The sequence below is a fragment of the Somniosus microcephalus genome, chromosome 3, assembly GCF_052327205.1.
Source record: "Somniosus microcephalus isolate GS21.2 chromosome 3, FLI_Smic_1.0, whole genome shotgun sequence".
In the NCBI taxonomy this organism is placed as follows: Eukaryota; Metazoa; Chordata; class Chondrichthyes; order Squaliformes; family Somniosidae; genus Somniosus; species Somniosus microcephalus.
The window spans coordinates 158208619-158232089 of NC_140989.1; the positions used below are offsets into that span (position 1 = coordinate 158208619).

The 23471-nt window shown below is 44.6% G+C and overlaps 1 protein-coding gene across 1 annotated transcript in view; it reads right to left on the reverse strand.

The window, feature by feature from the left end:
• Window positions 1-4063: 4063 nt before the first annotated feature.
• LOC147121496 (ras and Rab interactor 2-like) overlaps window positions 4064-23471 on the reverse strand; it is a 231038-nt gene continuing 211630 nt past the window's right edge. Inside the window, exons 10-13 of the mRNA XM_085981786.1 lie at window positions 21021-21326; window positions 17722-17853; window positions 13366-13532; window positions 4064-8811 (exon numbers count right to left, since the gene is read on the reverse strand). Of these exons, the coding sequence (XP_085837912.1) occupies window positions 8500-8811; window positions 13366-13532; window positions 17722-17853; window positions 21021-21326 (917 nt within the window). The 3' untranslated portion in view covers window positions 4064-8499. The remainder of the gene's footprint in view (window positions 8812-13365; window positions 13533-17721; window positions 17854-21020; window positions 21327-23471) is intronic.

Genomic DNA, 23471 nt, shown 5'->3' on the forward strand with positions numbered 1-23471 from the left:
TCAGTAACACTGGCTTCATCAGTAGCAAAGTTGATATAATTGGCTGACTTGTCAAACATGGCATCGGTGACCTGTGTGATGCATCTGAGAGATGCCACAAATGTCTGCTGCAGATCCCTGGAAGGAACCTGAGGCAAAGAAGTTGCGGGCACTGGTGACCTTGACAGCCACTGGAAAGGCATGCCCACCCGCTCCTCTGGGCTGCAGGTCTTGCTGCAGCATTGTGCAAATGTCAGCGATGACCTGGCGTGATAGCCTGAGCCTCCTTTGGCACTGCTTCCTGTATACCGTGTTGCAGGTATCGCCTCCAGCGCAGTGCAGCCCTGCGCTGACGCCCTCTGTCCTGTGGAGCATCATGTCGTTGAGGAGAAGATTGTTGGTGCTGTTGTTGGTGTGCCTGCTGCTGCTGGTGTTTGGGCTCATCCTGGTCCGATTCGGAGGACCAGTTTGAGACAGTATAAACGGCACCTATGCTGATGTAATAGATGGCAGGTCAAGTCGGGACTTGCAAACTGTAGACACCTTAAATCTGTGCTCAAAATGCACGCGCCTCCCCCTTAGGCAAGTAAACAGTCATGTGGCAGCATTTATTGTGCTTTTGATGCTCTGCAGTAATAACCTCGATCAATGGCCACTGAACTTCCGCCTCAGCTTGACGGACATTGTTCCCAAGCTGCGCGATTCCCCTGGTCATGCAGTTAAATTCCAAAGGTCTGGTTAAAAACACTGTTAAGGGCCGGACAACAAGGTATTAATGAGCTAAATTAGGTCGCCCGCCTCTGCCATTCAGGTCCGTGCCGCGCAGGCAAATGCGCCCGAGTTAAAGGCACGAGGAGGCGGGATGACGGCGTGTTCCCAACTCGCTCCCATTTCTTGTGAATTTTACTCCTGACCCGCCTCCAATCCTGCACGCACGGCAGCATGAAAATTCCGGCCAATGTGTAATGTAGGTTCACTAGGAACCAAAGCAATGAAGGCAGCTGATACATTCACATCTGGCAAATGAATTTGGGGTGGTATTTCCTATTGACTTATATAAACCAATTGTTGTGAACTCAACAGGAAGTGATCATTAAACATGGGTTTCGTGGAAGCTGCTTTCACAGAATAAATAAAGAGACATTTCGTAAGTGACCAGTAAATTTTCATCAACAATTACACAGAATTAAACAGGACAGTTCAAAAGGTGACATTTAACCTCTAGCTGGAAACCTACTTCCTGTACAAAACAACTTGCATTTATATGGCACTTCTAACATAGTAATGTTCCAAGATGCTTCACGAAGAACCACTGCTGAGCAGGAGAAGTAGTTAGGAGAGATGACTGAAAGCATGCTCAAGGAGATAGGTTTCCAGCTGGCTTTTAAAGGAGGGGAGAGAAGCAGCAAGACAGAGAAGGGTTTGCGGAGAGAATTCCATAGCATGGGGCCAAGGCAACCGATGTCTCTGCCACAAATGGTGGGTTAGAGGGAGAATGAGGGCCACAGGAGGTCAGACTCAGAAGACTGAGATGAGGATTTTAAAACTGTAAGGGATGGGAAGCCAAGGAAGATCAGGGTCAAGACAGGTGTGATGAGCGAGCGAGCGAGACTTAGTGAGACAGGATGTGGGCAACAGAGCTTTGGACACATTGAAATGTGTGTAGAGAAGTTGGGATTGAAGAAGAGTCGTCGGGAGGCAACAGAAGGGTGTGGAGGTTGCACTCTGCATGTGTTTCAAAATATTTTAGACTAGGGCATTAAGGATGTGTCTGTACTGCAACTTTAGTGTCACTGCAAAGTTGGTCCTGACCTGATCGGGGATAAAAGGACTGTGGCACCTCTGGAGGAGGCAGTTCACAGTTATTAGATTTATTACTGCATGGTGTATAACCCCAGATGTCACACCTGTTTCACAGTGCTTGGGCTTGTTGTATAAGCTTGGCTCAGTGATGGTACTTTCATCTCTGAGTCAGAGGTCATGGATTCAAACCCCACCTAGGGACTTCAGCACATAATTCAAGCTGACACGTCAATGCAGTACCAAAGGATTACTGCATTGCTGGACATGCCATTTCACAGATGAGAAGTTAGACTGTGACATGTTTTTGAAGAGCTGGGGGAGTTTTCCTGGTGTTCTGGTCAACCTTTATCCCTCAACCAACATCATCAAAACAGAAAAATTGGTTATTTATCTTGCTGCTGTTTGTGGGACCATGCTGTACACAAGCTGGCTGCTGTATTTGCCTACAGTGACTAGGCTTCAAAATAATTCACTGACTGAAGTATTTGGGACATCCTGAGGATGTGAAAGGTGATATATTATATAAGTTCTTTCTTACATGAAGTATAATTCCACGTGTCAAACCTGGTTTGCAAAGTGCTGAGAGGGCCCTTAGACCGTCTGAGCACTTTTTGAACGTACGTGCAGTTGATTTAAATGTTTAGAGAATGTGAACACCATAGGCTCACTAAATATTTTGAATGTTAATTGCTGGGAGGGTTGCTCTGTGCATCTGTGTAAATAGCTGCAATATAAATGCACCATTGCACCGTCAAACTGCAGTAAACTGGCTGGTTGATAGTTGCCACAGTAAATTCTGACCTAAGTACTCACATGCAGGAGTGTGCCACCCCACAATTCTCAAAACTGCACTACAGGTAGACTATCCTTTATCCGAAAACCTTGGGACCAGCTGTGTTTCGGTTTTCGGAATTTTTTGGATTTCAGAAGGTTTTCATCTCCGTATCTGACAACAAACACTGTTGCTTAGCAACAGCTTGTAAACACTCGGGCCCTGCCTTGGAAGCGTCTCTGAAGCTGTTGCTAAGCTACAGAGACTCTTTCCACAGCCTGACTGTTTAAAAAAATGCTAGGGGAAGAAAAAAAAATGCTAGGGGAAGAAAAAAAACCTAACAAAACGGCTGCTGATTTCTGCCATTAGATCGAGGTTTCCGGCTCCCCCTGCTCCGTATCTGAATTCCTTGACTTAGCGGGGGTCTGGGGCTCGACTGCCACCACCAGTTGTGGGAAAGCCGGATATCGGCTGACTCCTACACGAAGCTGGCCCACAAATCAGGTCGGTGGGGGGGGGGGAAGAAAAGACTATCGGACGGGCCGCTGCAGCTATCGGACGGGTCGCTGTATTGTTGGGTTCACTCTCCCGGTACCTCCTTCACACTGCCCGGCTCGGCCTGCAATCTCCTACCCAGGAGGGAACTCTGTGACCCTCTGCCCTGCTCACAGGGAAAGGCAGAGCTCCCGGACCACTCCTGTCATGTTTGGCGCCACTCGGGTCATGTCGTGCGCACGACTTACGCTCCACGAAAAAACTTTCGGTTTTTAGAGGTTTTCGGAAGTGCGGATAAAGGATAGTCTACCTGTATTAGTAAACAGGTGCACATTCCAGCCACATTTCCACATCCATAAAAATGTTGACCAAAGGTTTAGGATCATGCTGTTAATGCCTGAACATACATCGTTACTCACTTCCTGCAGGTACTGGCTGTTGCTTTAAGCGCCTGTCCTCGAAGGGGTTGTATGTTTGTTTAGCTACCACTTCAGGTATTGTATTTTTTTGGGAATGTTTCTACAGGTGATTCTTCAACATGCTGGTTATGATGACATTTGCTGTGCTAAGCATATGGCGTTATTGCTCATTAGCAGGGTTAAAGTTAAATTAACCTCCTAACTACAAGTACTGGCGGCCCAACTTAATTTACATTTGATATAGACATGATTTATATCAGCGCAAGCTGTAAAGGACCCAAGAGGTCACTTTTGCACATGGAAGAGACTTCGATAGGAGAATGAAAACTATCGTTACCCTTTTGAAAGCAAACTTTAGTTCCTACATTGAGCCTGCAGTTGGCAGGTCACAAATGGACAGGTTATTTTAAGGTCAACTCAGTTTAAGGTGATTTTTGATGGTTCACTCACTTGCTTCCTGTCCAGGTTTCTCAAACTGCTAAACCAGGAAATTGTGTTTGCAAACAAAAATGCTCCATACATCTGTATGTTAAAGAGTCAGTAACAAGGAATATTTCTGACATGTCGGAGTTGAAATATTCACACATATATTGCATTACTAAAACATTCAATTTTTATTGCGTGCAAAATACAATGTTTCAGTTGTACAGAGTATGCACAGTATGCTAATACAGTATAGAGGGGTTTTGCAGTCATGTACCCAAAATATTACTGCCATACCGGTATACAAATTCTTAGTACTGTTCTAAACTACATACAAAAATCACAAATGCCATTTCATTAAAAAGGCAATCTACCTACATGTAATCTTGATGTAAGCAAATTTCAGGTTAACTTTGTTCCCATAGTACACGGTAGTATAACCTGTTCTTATACTGGTAGTTGGCAATTTTTGTTTCTGCACCAGTTAATGCATAGAATAAGATTCAACTGCATCACTGAAACAGAGATTTTGGTTTACCAGTGGTCGTGAATAAGCTATCATTGCATGAAATACCTAACTTTTCTAGGAACGTGTCAAACAAGTATAAGAGCATGAAACCAGGAGGTGGTTCATAGCTTTGGAATTGTAGGGTGATAGAGTGAAGCTCAAAGGAGATTGTTGAAAGTCTAGAAATCTTGGCCAGTGGGCTTCTGCTGCAGGATATACTGCCATTACATGGTAGTCAGCTTGCAAAAGTACCCAGAAGGTACTGAATCTAGCTTATAGGAGAACAGCACCGACTCCCAGGGACTGTGGTTCCCAGGTCTAATCTTTTGACGGAATTGCAACTGTTGGGAATGTCAAGAAGGTTTATGCACCGAATAGTTTCCTCCATATAATATCTTACTGGCCTCTGCAGCTAAACTGCTCAAAACGGAGCATCACCAACCATGTCAGCTGAATCAGAAATGTAAACTTTTGAAAAATGTGACTGTGGAAATGTAGGAATGTTAAATTCAAAAATTTACATGGTGATCGACATTAAGTGCATAAGATTGTAAGATACTTATGCAATGGTTGGCAAGTGGCCAGAGGAAAAAACTGAAGCAAGCAACCCAAGGGTGAGATTATATACATTGTGATGTGTGTACTCCATAAAATGTCTCACCTGTTGATAATTTGGGCTAATTCAGTATTGTGTGTAGAGGATCATGTGGAGTGATATATTTCCAAATTTGAAAAACTCTTTGCTGGTATGACAAATCTTCATCATAATAGACCAAAAATAACAAACCCAGGTTGTACTGATGCTATCCTTGTACTGCATGGAGCCTGGTCACTTTATGTAAAGATAAACTACTTATTGAACAGTTCCACACTTTATTTTCCTTACGTTATTTGATTCTATTCTATTTTCCCTCAGCCTTAATTTGCCTCATTGTCTTTTCTTCAGATCTCTCCATCAGCATTATCAATGCTATTTCACAATCTATTGGGGTGGGGGGGGGGGGGTGGAGAAACTGGGTATCGGGTCGTATGTTGTATTTTTATGGTCAGTTCGAGGCAATGGAATATTCTATTTCTTGCATTCAGTGTTAGGAGCACACTCAGGTCAGGTAACGAATAAATCTCTCATTACACAACAGGGCTAATTTTCCTAACCCATGTTTCTGGAAACTGAGCATTCTGTGGTCAAGCAAAAAAAAAGGGGTGGAGATCTAGGTCTGTGGCCCTTTTCTATTGCCACTGGATTCCCTGTAGGGGCAGAGCCTGGCCTGCGTCTGCAGAAAGTACAGACCAGACTGAACAACGCTAATGAGGTAGGAGAGGGCACACCTGGCCTGTTACCTCTTTTACCAGATGCTATGCTTGCTGGGCGCCCATGTGCAGGGGCAACCAGAAAAGGCAGGCACTATGGCCTGTCCTCGAAATCCCACTGACTAAAGGTTCCTCGGGGATGGGCTAAAGGTCTATAGGTAGGCCAGTGTTTTAAATACATGTCTCTCTCTCTCCCCCTCCCCACCCTCCCAGAAGTCAGGACCTCCTACCTGTCGTTCTCCATTGTCAGACAGAATGTCCCCATCTCTGAGGCCCGGGAAGCTCCTGACTTTCCTGACCCTACCACAGGAAATCTAGGTGCTGCTGGGGCTGGACAGGCTCAGCATACTTTGAGTACTCTGCTCCTGTTTAATGCCCCAGCAGAGAGGACCCAGGAAAACCGTCCCCAATCTCCCAACCCGAGCCTCAGAACAGTGCCCTTGTTGTACCACTGAGAAGGTTTCCATTTACCATCAACCATCCTTGATGCTTCTCCAAATGAGACTGTCAGCTTAGTGCCAATCTGTGTGCAATTGAGCAACTGCCTTAAAACAGCCCAAACTCATTGCACATGACCCCATTAGGGCTCAGTGAGGGAGGAGTCTTTGATCCTATTGCTCTGGGATAGATTCCATCAAAAGCCCCAGAGGGAAAAGAGCACTGCTCCAGCAATGAATACTTTAAAGCTGATGAATAACTATGTATACAGAACCATTGAAGGTCAGCTGACTAGAAGTGGGCCCTCAAAATTACAGACACAATAATGCAAGTAGTGAAGATATTGGCATATACTATAGGTATTGTACTGTGTAGGTTAGGCACAAGAAAATCTCACTGTAAAAAGTTGCATGGAATGTTTAAGTGGCAATTGAGTGCAGTGAAGATACAGTAATGTAAACACAATGATGTATCAACTGAACATAAACAAAGTATCAGTTTTTCTTTCCTACCCTGCTTGCCATCTGGTAGCTCAGCCGAGAATGACTACAGCAGATGGATTCAAGTGATAGGTAAAGCTAGAACCTAAACCTATAATTATCTGGTCAGGTCTACTTTCTATACAGCTAGGCCACACCACCCTGACCCTTTCTATAATCCAATGTCCTTTTGTTTCTCTCTTATGCTGCTCTTTCTCTCTCTCTCTCTCTCTCTCATTCACACTTTCCAATGCCTTCATCTGTATTACTAGAGCTCTTTCCTGTACTGAGGCCAGGTCAATAATATTTGTTTTGTGCTTATCAAGGTGAGGGATGAATAATTCTAGGAAATGCAACACTCACCATTTTGAGCATCCAGTGTCAATGAACAAGCACACCCAGCTCAGATACAGTACAGGTTGGATGCAGAACACAGTCCTGGTCCAACAGTGTGTTTCAGCCCCCAACCTATTGCCATTTCTTACACCTTGTGTTCGGTCCAAACTATTTCATAAAATCATAGAATGATACAGCACAGAAGGAGGCCATTTGGCCCATCGTGCCTATGCAGCTCTTTGAAAAAGCTATCCAATTAGTCCCACTCCCCTGCTTTTTCCCCAAAGCCCTGTAAATTTTTCCCTTTCAACTGTTTAACCAATTCCTTTTTGAATCTGCTTCCACCGCCCTTTCGGGCAGTGCATTCCAGGTCACAACAACTCACTGCCTAATATTTTTTTCCCTCATGGCTCCACTGATTTTTTTTGCCAATTACCTTAAATCTGTGTCCTCTGGTACCGACACTTCTGCCACGAGAAACATTTTCTCCTTATATGCTCTAACAAAACCCTTCATGATTTTGAACACCTCCATCAAATCTCCCCTTAACCTTCTCTGCTCTAAGGAGAACAATCCCAGCTTCTCTAGCCTCTCCACGTAACTGAAGTCCCGCATCCCTGGCGCCATTCTAATAAATCTCTTTTACACCTTCTCTCAGGCCTTGCCATCCTTCCTATGTGTCCAGAATTGGCCACAATATTTGCATATGAAAAGATTATGTGGATTTGGACACTGATTAATATGCTTGGAGCAGTAATCTCTCTCTCACACAATCACACAGGCCACATCACTGAATATTTTACAGAAAGGTGCTGTATCCCATTTTGATGCTGGAGCTGAATCAAAGTCCAGATGGTGTTGCAGGGCAGGAAACATTGCAGCAATATTACATAATTGTACAACAGCTGTGATGTGAATGGTCCAAAGAACAATTTCATTCATCAAGCAAATACCTTATGCTCAAGATAAAAAATATTGATCAATATATTGTGAATAATAAAAAAAAACTAAAAAAAAGATGAACAATTGTTACAATTATATGCCCAGATGTTTACAAGAATAATAATTTCTGGCTTAAAAATATAATATTAAAAAAAAACTCTCAGTTAACCAGCAACTGCTATCAAATTAATGTCTCTGGGAAACATAGAAACACACAGTCTTCCTATAAACATAAAACCATTTATGCAGCCTGCGCCCAAACTGATTTTATTCCCACTTTTTAGACTAAGAGTAGGATGCAAATCATCCAGCTACTGTGACAGTTTTACTGATGCATTGCATCTGACCGGTCTTTGCCACACACGGAGTGAATATCTGTTGCAAGAAGATGCAAAAACCCAATAACCAGCTGTGTCTCTAGCAAAGTGTCGCACACAGTTCCAAGAACATCGGCAACAGTTCACCTATTAAAGGTCTACTGGGTTGTAATCATAGACGCCCCTGGCGTGCTACAAAAAAATAACTCAAATAAAACAGAAACAACCTTCAAGGTGCCCGACGACAACAAAGAAATAAAAAAAAAAAATTCTTTGTTTATAAAGTTGTGTTGCTCTCAATGGCATTGCTGGGAAGGTCACTGTGAAGGCGCTTGTAGACAAAATGAAAAATCTGTGACTGAGGCCTGCTGTGCAGCTCTGCTTTGATTTTCTGCGGGAAGGTATCAGGAGCCAGCTGCTGCCAAGTGTCATTTATCAGAAGGAAAAGACTGTAGTTTTCAGTGTCCTCAACTTGGAACTTGGCTGCACAAAGGTCACACAGCTCCTCTGTCGTAGTAAACGGTCTTACCAATAACGTCTTGGCCGTGCAGCCACTTGTCATGTTGTTGAAGGCCACACGCAGGTAGTTCTATACGGATTGAGATAAAGGAGAGAGAAAGGTGGTCATTTTAGCACGGTACTGCAGCATGTTTAAAACTCCTTCATGATATTTGATTGCGTATAAACTGTGAACCACTCAGGCTTTGATTGAAGCTACGATCTCCATGGGTAAAGTACTACATTAGTTACAAAGCCTGAGACCTACTACATTAGCAAGCCCCTGGGGTACAATCATCTTTAAACATCATAAGACTGCTGTGCAGGGCACACTTGGCAGTCATCTGTACGGAGAACTGTTCCATTTCCAAAGTTAAAATCTTTGTTGCTAGATGGACTGCATGTTGGCAGGTAGGTGGACTGTAATGATCAAGTTCTTGTAGGATTATGAAAACAGCACCTTACATAACTGTTCTTGCAGTAAAATATTTAATTTATTTGTATGCTTTCAGCTTCTTTAAATGGTGTAGCTAGTAGAACTAATAAAACGTCAATTTATGGTATCAAGATAAAAAAAAGTAAAATATTTTACAGGCACACAAATAAAAAAAGGAAGGTTGGGATGGGAATAGGGCCACTAAGGGATGGAGAGGATAATATCACAGGCAGCAATAGAGAGATGGCAGAGAGATTAAATAATTACTTTTCTTCAGTATTTACCAGACAGATAGAACAGGTGAAGATAACATTGGATGATGAGATTAGTAATGAGTTAACTGCATTTAAAATAAAACGAGGAGATATACTAAATAAACTAATGAAACTCAAAGAGGATAAAACCCCTGCATTTTAAAAAGAAGCTGGGGAAGAGATAGCAGAGACATTACTACACATATTTAATAATTCGTTAGAAAAAGGTGTAGTGCCAGAGGACTGGCGGATAACTATTGTATAATACCTATATTTAAGAAGGGAGATAGAACATGTCCAGGGAACTATAGGCCAGTCAGCTTAACATCAGTGGTAGGAAAAATAATGGAATCCCTACTAAAGGAGAAAACAGAAGGACATCTAGAAATGAAAAATAATAACAAATAGTCAGCATGGATTTCAAAAGGGAAAGTCTTGCTTGACCAACCTCATAGAATTTTTTGAAGAGGTAACAGAGAGAGTAGACAAGGGTAATGCAGTAGATGTAATTTATCTAGATTTTCAAAAGGCCTTCGATAAGGTACCCCATAATAGACTAATGAACAAGGTCAGAGAATGCAGAGTCAGGGGACAAGTAGCAGATTGGATAGCTGGCTGGCTTCAAGACAGAAAGCAGAGTGATGGGGTAAAGGGTAGCTATTCAGAGTGGCAGAAGGTGGGAAGTGGTGTTCCACAAGGATCAGTGCTGGGACCACTATTGTTCACAATTTATATTAACAATTTAGACCTTGGGATCAAAAACACAATTTCTAAATTTGCGGATGACACCAAATTAGGGGGGATAGCCATTACTGAGGAGGACTGCAACAAATTACAAGATGACAATAAACTTGCAGAATGGGCAAATAATTGGCTAATGAAATTCAACACAGATAAATGTGAGGTATTACATTTTGCTAAGAAAAATAGGGAGATCACATATTACTTGGAAAATAATAATCTAAATGGGGTAGAGGAACAAAGGGATCTAGGAGTACAAATTCAGAAATCACAAAGTATCGACACAGGTTAACATGGCCATAAAAAAGCAAACCAAGCACTAGGGTTTAATTCTAGAGGGATAGAATTGAAAAGTAGTGAAGTTAATGTTAAACTTGTATTGAACCTTGGTTAGACCACACTTGGGCCCCGATTTTCGGCTTCTGTGGGGAATGGTCGGATTTCCCCGAATGTGGGGTTTCTGACACACATAAAAAAGTGTCAGCCAGCTCCACGCAATTTTCCCTCAAGTGGCCAATTAATTCCCAGCATGTGGGAAGCCTTGCTAATTGTCCAATTCGAGTCAGAAATCCCCACACTATGATGTCATCATTCGTGGTGCTTTCAAAGTGTCCACCAAGCTTCTCCACCTCTGCAGGCTTCTCAACCACTCTTGCACAATGGCAGAGGAGCCTGCACCAGCTGCTGCCAGCGGCAGAGGCCGAGCTGCCTTCAAATTCGACGAGGCTTCACTGCAGGCATTATTGGATGGGGTTAGGGCCCACAGGGAGGTCTTCTTCCCTAGGTCAGGGAGGAAGAGGCCTCCCACTGAGACCAATGCTGCATGGATGCAGGTGTCAGCAGATGCCAACTCGCTGGGAGTCACCAGAAGAACCTTGGCATTGCATCTCTAACTCCTTCCTTTACTCCCCCACAGTACCATCCAGAGCCCCCGTCCTCACTGTGGAGGAGGAAGAGGCTGTGCAGCCAGACTCCTCAGAGGAAGCTCCAACCTCTGAGGCGCAGCATCAGCAGAAGTAAGCGCACCCAGCACCAGCGCAGACACTCACACCTCGGGGGGACCTTCGGGACATAGAGTAGTGTTGTCACCTAGTGTTTCACATCTCACAAGTGAGCCTCAGCAGATTCTGGAGACAGGGACAGCAGTGGAGAGTCCTCGTCGGAGGGCGCAGGACTCTGCCAGCTCAGCTCAGCTGTGCTGCATGACGACCCTCTGCCTCTGGGTCCATCCGCAAGAGAAGAGGTGATGGATCTCCATGCACAGATGCAGGAGTCTCTGGCAGGTTTTGTCTCCAGGGTCGCTGTGAGTGTGGAGCGAATGGAGGAGTCCATAGCGACCATGAGCAGAGCCTTTGTGGAGTCATTGGTGCATGAACGCAGCACCATGGAAAGGTTGGAAACCTCCATGGAGGAGATAACTCGCCAGCATACGGAAAACATGGTGAGTGCTCATAAGAGAATGACATTTCTTGAGGAGCGTTGGCCATCTGTTGAACAGAGAAACCAGATCTTCATGGAAGTCCTTCTGAGTAAGACTGCCAGTGCAGAAACGGGTCCCACTGGCCCCCTAAAGCGCAGCAAGGTGCTCTCAAGCCACTTCCAAGCGCTGGCCCCTTCTGGCTTGTGCAGCTTCAGGTGAGTGAGCAGCAGCCTGGTGCTCCTGGTAATCATCCTGCTGTTCCTGGTTCTGCTGCTGTCACCTCTGCTGTTGGAGATCCTCTAATGCCAGGAAGGGAAGGTGCCAAAGGCCTCCCATGCTTCTAGCAGATGCCTCGGTTGAGGAGGTCCTGAGTTAGGGTGGTGAGAGGGGCTTCCCAGGAGCTCACACTGAAGAAGTGTGTGAGGCTCCAACTTTCTGCAGCTGCTCCTAAGGCTTCAAATAGTTCCCCCAAGCCTTGATCAACAAGATCCTGCAGCCTGCAAATGCTGCCTCTTTAAATCTCTTCAGCCCTCAGCGACCAGCTGCTGCAAGCAGGCAAGCCAGCTGTTTTCACGCCAGCTCTCATCGGCGGGGTTCCCCGCAGGCGGGTTTCAGGTGGGGAAAGCCCCAAAGTCGCAACTGCATGGGAAAATTGTCCTTAACAAGGTGATCATTGGTGATTAGTGCTCCGACGAGCAGTCCCACCAGCGGCGGGCGGGACTGAAGTGGGGCGCGTGGAAACGGCGGTCCGAAAGTTGGATGGGGCGGGGAATCAGGTGGGGGGGGGGGGGGGTCCCGACCCGCTTTTTCCGTGATTTTCGGACCACGGCCGCATGAAAAGCCGCCCGAAAATTGGGGCCTTGGAGTACGGTGTACAATTCTGGTCGCCATATTATAAAAAGGATGTGGAGAGGGTGCAGAGAAGATTTACAAGGATGATACCAGAAATGTGAGGGTACACATATCAGGAAAGGATGAACAGGCTGGGTCTCTTTTCAAGAGAAAAGAGAAGGCTGAGGGGTGACCTAATAGAGGTCTTTAAAATCATGAAAGGTTTTGCTAAGAATAGACAGAGAGAGAATGTTTCCACTTGTGGAGAAGACCAAAACTAGAAGCCATCAATATAAGATAGTCGCCAAAAAATCAAATAGGGAATTCAGAAGAAACTTCTTTACCCAGAGAGTGGTGAGAATGTGGAACTCGCTACCACAGGGAAAAGTATAGATGCATTTAAGGGGAGGCTAGACAAGAATATCAGGGAGAAGGGAATAGAGGGTTATGCTGATAGAGTTAGATGAGGAAAGACGGGAGGAGGCTCGAGTGGAGCATAAACGCCGGCATGGACTGGTAGGGCCGAATGGCCTGTTTCTGTGCCGTATATCCTATGTAATATGCTATTACCATAGCTTCTTATTTACCATCCATGAACTCATTCAGTGCTAAAGGCACTACTGGTTTGCTGGTCCCTAACTTGGGTAGATACAGAGCTGGATGCGTAGTGCTGGAAATGACTTGACAACAACAAAGTGCGGTTAAATAATGCAAACTGTAAAAATCATGCGAAAATTAAAAGTGGTGGTTGTGTCAGTGACACGACAGGCTGTTTTTGAATTGTATTTTACATTTTTAGGGGTTTGATCACAGAAGCTTACATGGCCTTTAGCTCTTCTACATCTCCAATTGTTTAATTGTACACAAAAACAGAAACTATATTGAACTCTGTGCAAGTTATTTAACCCGTAAAAATACACGATGCGCAACAGCTACTATCCACTTTTCTTTAAAGGGACACACCTGGAAGTCTTCCACAGAAGGAGCCATTCTATTGTTAGTAGTCCTCCTTTTGTGCCACTGGTTTAGAGTGTTCCTGGTTTGTGAGCTCAGTAACCGGGCTGCCTGTTCCTCTTGGAAATTCTTTATCAGTGAGAGTGCTCCATATGCACTGGTCAGGTAATAGCCACCTATGCAGAACACAACAACAGGGGGTTGGTTATATGAATAGGGTCCATGTTGTAGCCATGTTTTGGGGAAAAAGTTCTGAATTTACAAACGCAAGTCAAAACTGTGACATTACAAATCTTTCACAACCTAAGCACAATTGTAAATTTCATATTTTATTCATTCTTTTTGAACAAAATGCAGCAGGTGGTGGACATCAAACTCTGGAAACTGGTGGTCATTTTTAAACAGACGTTTAGGACAGGTGGTGAATGCCAACATTTTCAGCAGCGCTGATAGTTGGTGGGGTTGGGGAAAGGAGGGGTTCAGGAGCGACTTTCTCCATCAGTAATCATCTGTTTTGATACAAATGCTGAAGATGGTTCGGGATAAAAGAAAAAATCTAAAACTAAAAACAAAGAATGCTGGAAATACACAACAGACCAGTCAGCATCCAAAAATGGTGGTTTTGGGTAGACACCATTCATCAGAACCGGAAGTTCTGGCAAGGGGCCTCTACTTGAAATGTTAACTTGCATCTTTTCTCTTTTCAAAGGCTGATAGACTTGCTGGGAGTCCCCAGGGACCTGTCTGGCATTACTGAGACTGGCTGGTGTGCGAGATTTGTATTAATATCAGCAGTGATACAACTAATAATCAAGTGGTTTTAAAAAAAAAATAATTGCCTTGTTTGAAACTGTAACTTGGCCCATTACATGGTCAGCCTCAATAATTCCACTAAGCTACTTCACCCATTGATTGGACATGCTGACAGTATCTTGACAGAGTTTAATGCTGGATATCCTTTGTCAGGTTTGGTGTAAGCCTATCATTTTTTTTCATAAGCATATTTTGGTAACACATTACATTACTTCTTACAAATACGTGAATGGGATACAACAGGTGTTTTAATAATCAATCCGATTTTCAATTGGAATCCATTTTCTGACCAGAGGAGAATGTTTAGGACTATTGGTTATAGTCTGATGAATTCCCTCCCTAAACCTCTCCGCCTCTCCATTTCTCTCTCCTCCTTTAAGACGCTCCTTAAAACCTACCTCTTTGACCAAGCTGTTGGTCATCTGCTCTACCATCTCCTTTATGGCTTGGTGTCAAAACATTTTTTGATAACACTCCTGTGAAGCACCTTGGGACATTTTATGACGTTAAAGACGCTATATAAATATATAAGTTGTTGTAGTTGTTGATGAACAGCCTTAAGGTACTGAAGTGGTGCGTGAGCTTTTACAGGCAGGCAAACAGCATCATCGCCCAAGACTTCTCACTTCACAAGTCAGGAGAAGTCACACTTTTATAGTCACAAAGTACATTACATGAACTTGTCAATACATTAAAAACTAGCTGAAGTGCCCGGCGGTGCCGAGGCTTTTTCGAGGGCATGTTGTTGTTGGAAGAGAGAGAGAGAGCGACTGGGGGAAGAGAGAGAGCGACTGGGGGAAGAGAGAGAGCGACTGGGGGGAAGAGAGGGAGGGGAGGGGTGGGGGGAAGAGAGGGAGGGGGGGGGAGGGGGAGGGAGGGGAGGGGGAGGGGAAGGGAGGGCGGGGGAGAGGGGGAGGGGGGAGGGGGAGGGCGGGGAAGGGAGGGAGGGGGAGGGCGGGGAAGGGAGGGCGGGGGGAGGGGAGGGGGGAAGGAAGGGAGGAAGGGGGGAAGGGAGGGCAGGGGAGGGCGGGGGGGAGGGGAGGGAGGGCGGGGGAGGGAGGGCGGGGGGGAAGGGAGGGCAGGGGGGGAGGGAGGGCAGGGGGGAAGGGCGGGGGAGGGGAGGGGGGGATGGAGGGCGGGGGAGGGGAGGGGGGGATGGAGGGCGGGGGGGAGGGAGGGCGGCGGGCGCCCCCCCCCCCCGAGGGTCGCGGCCCCCCCCCCGGAGGTGAAGACCGCCGATTGCGCGCGCAGCAGGAGCTGAGACGCGGCGTCTCTCTCGGCCGGCGGGCCCGGTTGCCAGGGCAACCGTGACGCTGACCAAGCCAGAGAGAGAGACGCCGCGTCTCAGCTGCTCCTGCTGCGCGCGCGGCACCCCCCTCGAGGGTCGCGGCCCCCCCCCCCCCGAGGGTCGCGGCCCCCCCCCCTCCCCCCGAGGTGAAGATCGCCGATTGCGGCTGTGCGAGACGTCCGGCGGGCCCGGTTGCCAGGGTAACGCTGGACGCTCAGCAAGCCCCGGCAGAGAGAGACGTCTCAGCTCCTGCTGTGCGCGCACCCTAGCGGTGCTGGGCTGAGGCTCGGCCCTCCAGCCTTCGAGTGGGGCCGGGAGGTGCCTAGCTCGGGCGTGGGTGCGGAGGAGACGCCGAGGCTTCTAGGCCTACCTGGAAAATCGGGGAAAGGTAGGAAAATTAATGAGATTAGATAAGTTAATTACTTTCTAAATCATTTTTTTAAAAAACAATATGGGCTAGATTTTCAGTTGCTTGCGCCAGCAGTTAGCGCCTTAAGAGTGGTGATTTTCGGGCGCTATGCGTGTAGCGCCCGGGCGCAGCGCAGTTTGCGCCCCGCCCCAAATTAAGTTGCCCGTTAGCGCCGGCGCAAAGTTTATACTCCTCCTCCTCCTCCTCCTCCTCCTCCTCCTCCTCCTCCTCCTCCTCCCGTTTCTCCCCAGACTGCATTTGAAAAAAATACATGCACCCTTCCCTTCCCCTTTAAGAGCTCACTGGCACCAGAGTGTCTGCCGTGTGCTGCGCCCGAGCTCGGGTGTTGCGCTCTCCACCGCCGGCTTAGCGCCTAAAGATACTAGTGGAACGCCTCTTTTAGCGCTCCACCAACCTCTTAGGGCGAAGCCACTGAATTTCCGGCAACGGGGCGCTACTTTGGGGCGGGCGCTAAGGTTAGCGCCCCAAAACTGTCTATACTGAAAATCTAGCCCCTAGTGTTTTAAAAGCAACGTTTTTTTTTAAGACGCAGAAAGCGGGAAAAAGAAAGGAAAAGTTTGGAATCAAGATGGCGGCGACTCACCTCAGTTCAGAACGATAAAGCCCGGCCACACGCGCACCGATTGGCCCGGCGGCACACGCCAGCAACCCGGCGTACGATTGGTCGAGCTCGAGGTCACTCTGTCGCTAATGAGTGGATAATGAGATGCTAATGAGCGGAATGTTGAAGGTTTTTGGGATACCGCGGGTGCAATTTTAGCCCGGCCGAAACGTAAATACGCTTAAAACCGTCTCGGAAGCGTAAGCTTTCTTTGGAGGTAACGCGCGCGTAGGTACGCCCTGTAACTTTCGAGTGCATACCCGCAACGCACACGCGATGACAGACAGACAGATAGACAGAAAGACAGAAGTACCGATTTATATATATAGATGAATGATTTTATTTGCAGCCAGGCACCAATTTCCATTTAAGTGTGTTTATGTGAGGAATGACATCACAGACAATGCACCAACATGTAGATAAGAGCGGGAAGGAAGGAGAACACCCTGTGTCTAAACAATAAAAATTCCATTCATGCAACAGGATGCATTAAACTCACATACAAAATAATTCCCAGTAAAACGCCAGTTAAGTGCCAGGAATGTGTTCCAAAAACTCCACTGTTAACCAACTTACTCTGTTCACATGATAAGAAAATGAGTTATTAAGAACTTATTGTACATTTATTCTCATCAAACTTGTCAGTTTTTAAATCAACAATGCAACAAGTTAAATACACAGCATACTGGCTTAGCTCACTCACGTTTAATCAAGACAACGCATTTCTGGTTCACCCATTGCTGACCCCAGTTAAATATGACTACAATATTTATTTCTCCTAATTTTGTAATTTACTTCCTTCCCCTACCCCTTCCCCATCTAAAGTCTCCCCAGCTATGCACAATTTCAGAGCGGAGAAGACAAGCAGGAGACCTGTAGCAATGGCATGTTTAATAATTTACTTGGGTATAGAAGAGCTGACCTGTTTCTAGTTTCCCCCTTTGAAAAAGCTGAACAATTCATTCTAATAGCACAAGAACTTGTCATTTAGGTAACTGCGGAAACAAACTGCGTCCTTCTCTTCTTGGCACAGCATAGTTGTGCCATGCCTACTGTGTGACCCATCAACTGGGATTGTAATTCATCAAGTCACCATCAAAATAAGTTTGTGTACAAGATGTGTTGCCGCTTCATTGAAAGATGTAGGATCAAATGTGTGAGTCATTGTGAATCATTTGGTTAGCAGTCTTCTAAAAACACGGCAACATGAATAATAATAACTCCACTTTGTACCTTCTCCATGCAGCAGTGATGGGTCTAACAGCTCCATCATGTATTCAATCTCAATCTCCAACTCTGGCATGTCGCACTGGGCTACTATGTAGGTCAGCATAGGCAGGAAGTCATCAGCCCCATATAATCTCCCTGTGGGCACAATTACACAGACTGATCAGAACCAAGATTTTTATCTTTTTTTGTGATAGCAGACACGTTACACAGTAAAATTAATTCCCAATAGGCAAGATGATTTTCATACATTATATTCACCTTCTCATGGTTTATTAATCAAACATTTAATTGGTTACCCAATGGTGTGAGAGTGAGACAACAGAGTACTGGTTCAAACTGGTAAAAGGCTAATTTAGGACCAATATCTGGAAGCTTTTCTCCACATAAGGGACTTCTGGTTAGGCTGGAGGAGCCAAAAAACCCTGGAATGATTTGAAAAATTAATTCTGTGCTTCTACGTGCAATATTCTACTGTGATGGGGGATTGTAATGTCTTTCTAGATGAATCAACCAAGATAGGCCGAATGGCCTTTCTCATTTGCATTGATCAAGTGATTAGATATGTTTCATTGTATCTGGTCTGCATGCACAAACTCAAAAAAGAGACTTGCATTTATACAGCGCCTTTTGCGACCTCAGGATGTCCCAAAGCACTTTACAGCCAATGATGTACTTTTGAAGTGTAGTCACTGTTGTAATGTAGGAAACACAGCAGCCAATTTGTGCACAGCAAGCTCCCACAAACAGCAAGGTGATAATGACCGGATAATCTGTTTTTTAGTGATGTTGATTGAGGGATAAATATTGGCCCAGGACACTGGAAGCATTTCAAATTTTGATGTTTTAAAAATCCATAAATTAGGCACTATTCTGTGACTGAATGTGTAATCTACTGCTATAACTTAAAAATATGTTTTTCTGCTATAGAAAGTGCCCAGTAAAGTATGACAAACAGTGATTTTTGGCACCTGCTATCTCAATTTTTCATTGGTGCAAGAATGAGTTGGCAGTGCTGGGGTGAGCTCCACTTCACCTAATAAATGCATTGAAACTCATTTCTGGAACTGGCCAATTTTTGAAAGTTAGTTCCTTAAATCCCAGATATTGGCTCATATAAAACCAAATATGGGGTTGAAAATGTTTAGAAGACATTAAAAGATTACAGGGAAGGAGCAAGGAAATGGGATTAGAATAGATAGCTCCCGTGGGGGAGCCAGTACCAACACAGGCATGAAGGGCTGAATGGCCTCCCTCAGTGCCAACACAGCTATGATATCTATTAAGCTTATAAACAAGGCCACATTATAATGTTATATGATGCTGCATAATTCCCATTTCCTTCAGGCTGGTAAAGTTGAAGTAGATTTAACAGTGTATGGCTAGGTGAAGCAGACTGAACGGAGTGCTCCCATTGCCCCAAACTCAAAGCCCACTGCACAGATATATATACAGATTATCTGAAAGCAGTCACAAAGTCTGCTACATGTAAATGTAACCATTTTGTCGCAAGTGAAGTAGCACTGGTTAATGAAGCTCATCTGTGCTGCCACCGATGTAGTAACCACAGTACTGGGTAGGCTGAAAGGATATCTGACATGGGAATGGAAATTCACATTGCTCCACTAGAGGGTGGGTTTGTTTTTGTGGACACAGTGAAGTTTTGCATCTAAATCATTCCATGGGTGAATTAGGAAGGCCCAATGCTGAAGGTTTGAGTGAAAAAGCATTCTTTTTGGTGATGCTAACAGCCTTTGAGTTACCCCCGCCCCCCACAAAAATAGGGATTGAATTTTATTTGGAAATATATAGTTAATAGTACAAAAGCAATAGATAATAGTACCTTTCTAGAATCTTATAATTTAACAGTATTGAAGGAGGCTGTTTATTGAAGGAGCTATTCCAATGCCCAGCCCATTTTCCAAGTATTTATCCACTTTCTTTTTAAAAGCTATTATGGAATCTGCCTCCACCAATGTTTCACAACAACCTGCTGTGTAGAAAATTCTCCTGACTTCTCCTTTCATACTATAATTTAGAACATTTCTATCAGATCAGTTCTCAACTTTCTCTGTTGCAATGAAAAAAATCCCATTTTCTCTTGCCTCCTTTGATAACTAAAGTTTTTCATCCCGGTTATATTCTTAGTAAATCCTTTCTGTACCCCACCTCCATGGCCTGGACATCTGTCCCAAAGTAGGAATCTCAATACTCGACAATATTCTAACTGCGGTCTAACCAGTGAATTGTATAGGCTGAGCATTGCTTCTTCACTCTGTACTCTATGTCACGTTTTGGGATTTTTGATGATTTTTTTTCTCTTTATGAAAAGGACTTTGGGATTGAGTTACATTCGAGCAGGTTTAGAAAGAAAGCCACAGGCTGCAGTTTTGTACAGAAAACTAGTACAAAAATGCTCAGGCCTCTCATCCCAGGCCCATTAGCCAGGATGACCCCTGTTCTTGAAAGGGACAGGGTGTGTGGTTTATTATTTTCCCAGAGAGAAGTGAAAATGAGCTAAGTAAATGGCATTTGCTTTGCTTTGACTGTTACTCTGTATGTTCACTTGTTGTCTGAGCAGTTCAATGTATCTGGCCTCGTCTTACCAAAGAAAAGATTGGAGAAGTGCATGAGAGGGCAAGTGTGAGAGGCAGGATATCCAATTATTAGGGCACACTCCTAAACGCAAGATGCTCAGACCATTTATGAGAGTGACCAGCATTGCTGCACCCCAGAGAATATCTAAGGCAGACCCTCAATTTGTAACACCTTCTTTATAAAACCTAGGATTCCCATATGCTTTCCCAACACCTTTATCAAGCCGTCCTCCCTCTTTTAAATATTTGTCCATCTGAACCCTGAGGTCTCCTTACTCTTCTATTTATTTTGAAGTTTCACTATTTGATGTACATTTTCCCTCCTTATTCTTCCTCCCAAAAAGGTATCATCTCATTTCTCTCTCCATTGAATTTCACACGCCATCAATTTCCTCTATCTACTAACTGTGAATCTTCCCGAAATTGCTTCTAGTTCTCAACACTCCCTATTTTTGGGTCATCTGCAAATGTTGATGTTGTGGCCCCATACCCATGTCCAGTGCCTCCCATGTGGCACTTTATCAAACACCTTTTGAAAGTCAATAATACACAACATCCTCTTTATCGGAGCACTCTGTTATTTCAATGAAATTGGTCAGACATGCCTTGGTTTTTACAATTCTGTGCTGCCTGTCCTTAATTAATCCACACCTGGGACATTAAAAACATTGTTGTTATAATGCCTAGTTTAGTCAAATAAAACTGTACCTGAATTGTTTTCCATAACAGTGTAGATAACTTTGCAGACCCTCAGCAGTAGAAACACCTTCTTCTCAGGAGAGTAGGCCTTGCGCATATTCGAAAACTTGTGCTTTATTTTTTCCAAAGTAACAGCATCAGGGACGGCAGCATCGACTCCCAACTCCTGGGGCACTTTCTGTTTAACCGAGAGCAGATTTTCTTTCAGCTGCTTCCAGGAGCCATCAGAGACATGAAATTGTTTCAAAGTTGCATAAATGTAAGATCTCAGGGGCTTCAGAATGCATTTGTGCATTGCTTTCTCCAAAACAAAATCTGGAAAGGTTATAAAAAAAATAAAAGGTTCAAAATCAAATCAAGTTTAACGTTTAGGTCTGGAAATGGCACGGAGCAATAATAGACCACAAATGTTTCACAGCAAAGGAATCAGATTAAAATGTGTCACACACTTGCACACTCTTAGAAAACCCAATGATAAAAACAGAAAAGTCAATTGGTCTTTATTGCAAGTTTTCTACTCCACAAAATTGAAGGGAGAGCTTTCCTTCCTTAATAACACTATGAAAGGACACAGCATTCCACTTTCATGATGTCATATGAGGAACAGTTGTTTGCCAAATATCATCAGATTAGAAGTTTTAAAAAATGGAAACAAGAAGAAAGTGTGCCGGAGAAATATTATTAATGCCTCAGCTACACGACATGAAGCAATTCAGTATTGGGGGCGTCAATTCAGTATTGGTGTCAGCCTTGGCTCAGTGGTAGCACGCTTGCCTCTGAGTCAGAAGGTCGAGGGTTCAAGCCCATAATCCAGACTAACACATAGAAACATAGAAGATAGGAGCAGGAGTAGGCCATTCGGCCCCTCGAGCCTGCTCCGCCATTTAATGAGATCATGGCTGATCATCCAAATTCAGTACCCTGTCCCTGCTTTCTCCCCATATCCCTTGATTCCTTTAGCCTTAAGAAATATATCTAACTCCTTCTTGAATATATTTAATAAGTTGGCCTCAACTGCCTTCTGTGGTAGAGAATTCCACAGGTTCACCACTCTCTGGGTGAAGAAATTCCTCCTCATCAGTCCTAAATGGCCTACCCCTTATCGTTAGATTGTGACCCCTGGTTCTGGACTCCCCTGCCATCGGGAACATCCTTCCTGCATCTAGTCTGTCTAGTCTTGTTAGAATTTTATAAGTTTCAATGAGATCCCCTCTCATTCTTCTAAACTCTAGCGAATATAAGCCTAATCGACCCAATCTCTCTTCATACGTCATTCCTGCCATCCCAGGTATCAGTCTGGTGAATCTTCGCTGCATTCCCGCCATGGCAAGAACATCCTTCCTCAGATAAGGCGACCAAAACTGCACACAATACTCAAGGTGTGGTCTCACCAAGGCCCTGTACAACTGCAGCAAGACATCCTTGCTCCTGTACTCGAATCCTCTCACTATGAAGGCCAACATACCATTTGCCTTCTTAACCGCCTGCTGCACCTGCATGCTTACCTTCAACGACTGGTGCACAAGGACACCCAGGTCTCGTTGCATTTCCCCTTTTCCCAATCGCATTTATCCACACTTCAGTACAGTACTGACTGAGGGAGTTCTGCACTGTCCGAAGTTTCAGTTGAGACGTTAAATAGAGGTTCTGTCTGCCCTCTCAGGTGGACGTAAAAGATCCCACGGCACTATTTGAAGAAGAGCATGGGAATTCTCCCAGTTTCCTGGCCAATATTTATCCCTCAACTAAAATCTGTAATAGATGATCTGGTCATTTATTTCATTGCTGTTTGTGGGACCTTGCTGTGTGTAAATTGGCTGCCGTGTTTCCTAAATTACAACAGTGACTACACTTCAAAAGTACTTCATTGGCCGTAAAGCAATTTGGGACATCCTGAGGTCGTGGAAGGTGCTATAAAAATGTAAGTTCTTTCTTTATTAGAAACAGTAGCATGGGTGGGCCCTTGCAGGTATGGTTCCTGCTAACACCATGGCTTGATGCAGGTGTAGTTTGTGACATCTAACTGCCAATGAAGCAAACTAATGTTAGAAAAGGGCTGACAGGATAATCAGTTCTTTTCTGTCAGTATAAGTTTAAAGATGGTGTATGGGGCTGTCTGAGATCATTTTGACCTTAGGTTCAGACAGCTGGTAGAAGTTTGAGACCATCTTTTTCATGTTGTCTCGTCCTACTGCATGCTTGGTATCAATAAGGTGCAAGAGACCAGAATCCACTGATACCATATGTGCAGTATAATTGTCATTCTCCCGTTATAACATTTAGGTTGCTGTGCCAATTCAAATAACTTCCTTTCTAATGATGGAAAATGCTGGAAATAGACAGCCGGTCAGTTAACATTTGTAAAGGGTGGTGGAAACAGATTATATAATAACCTTCAAAAGGGAATTGAATAAATACTTGAAGGGGATACAACTGTAGAGCTATGGGGAAAGAGCTGGG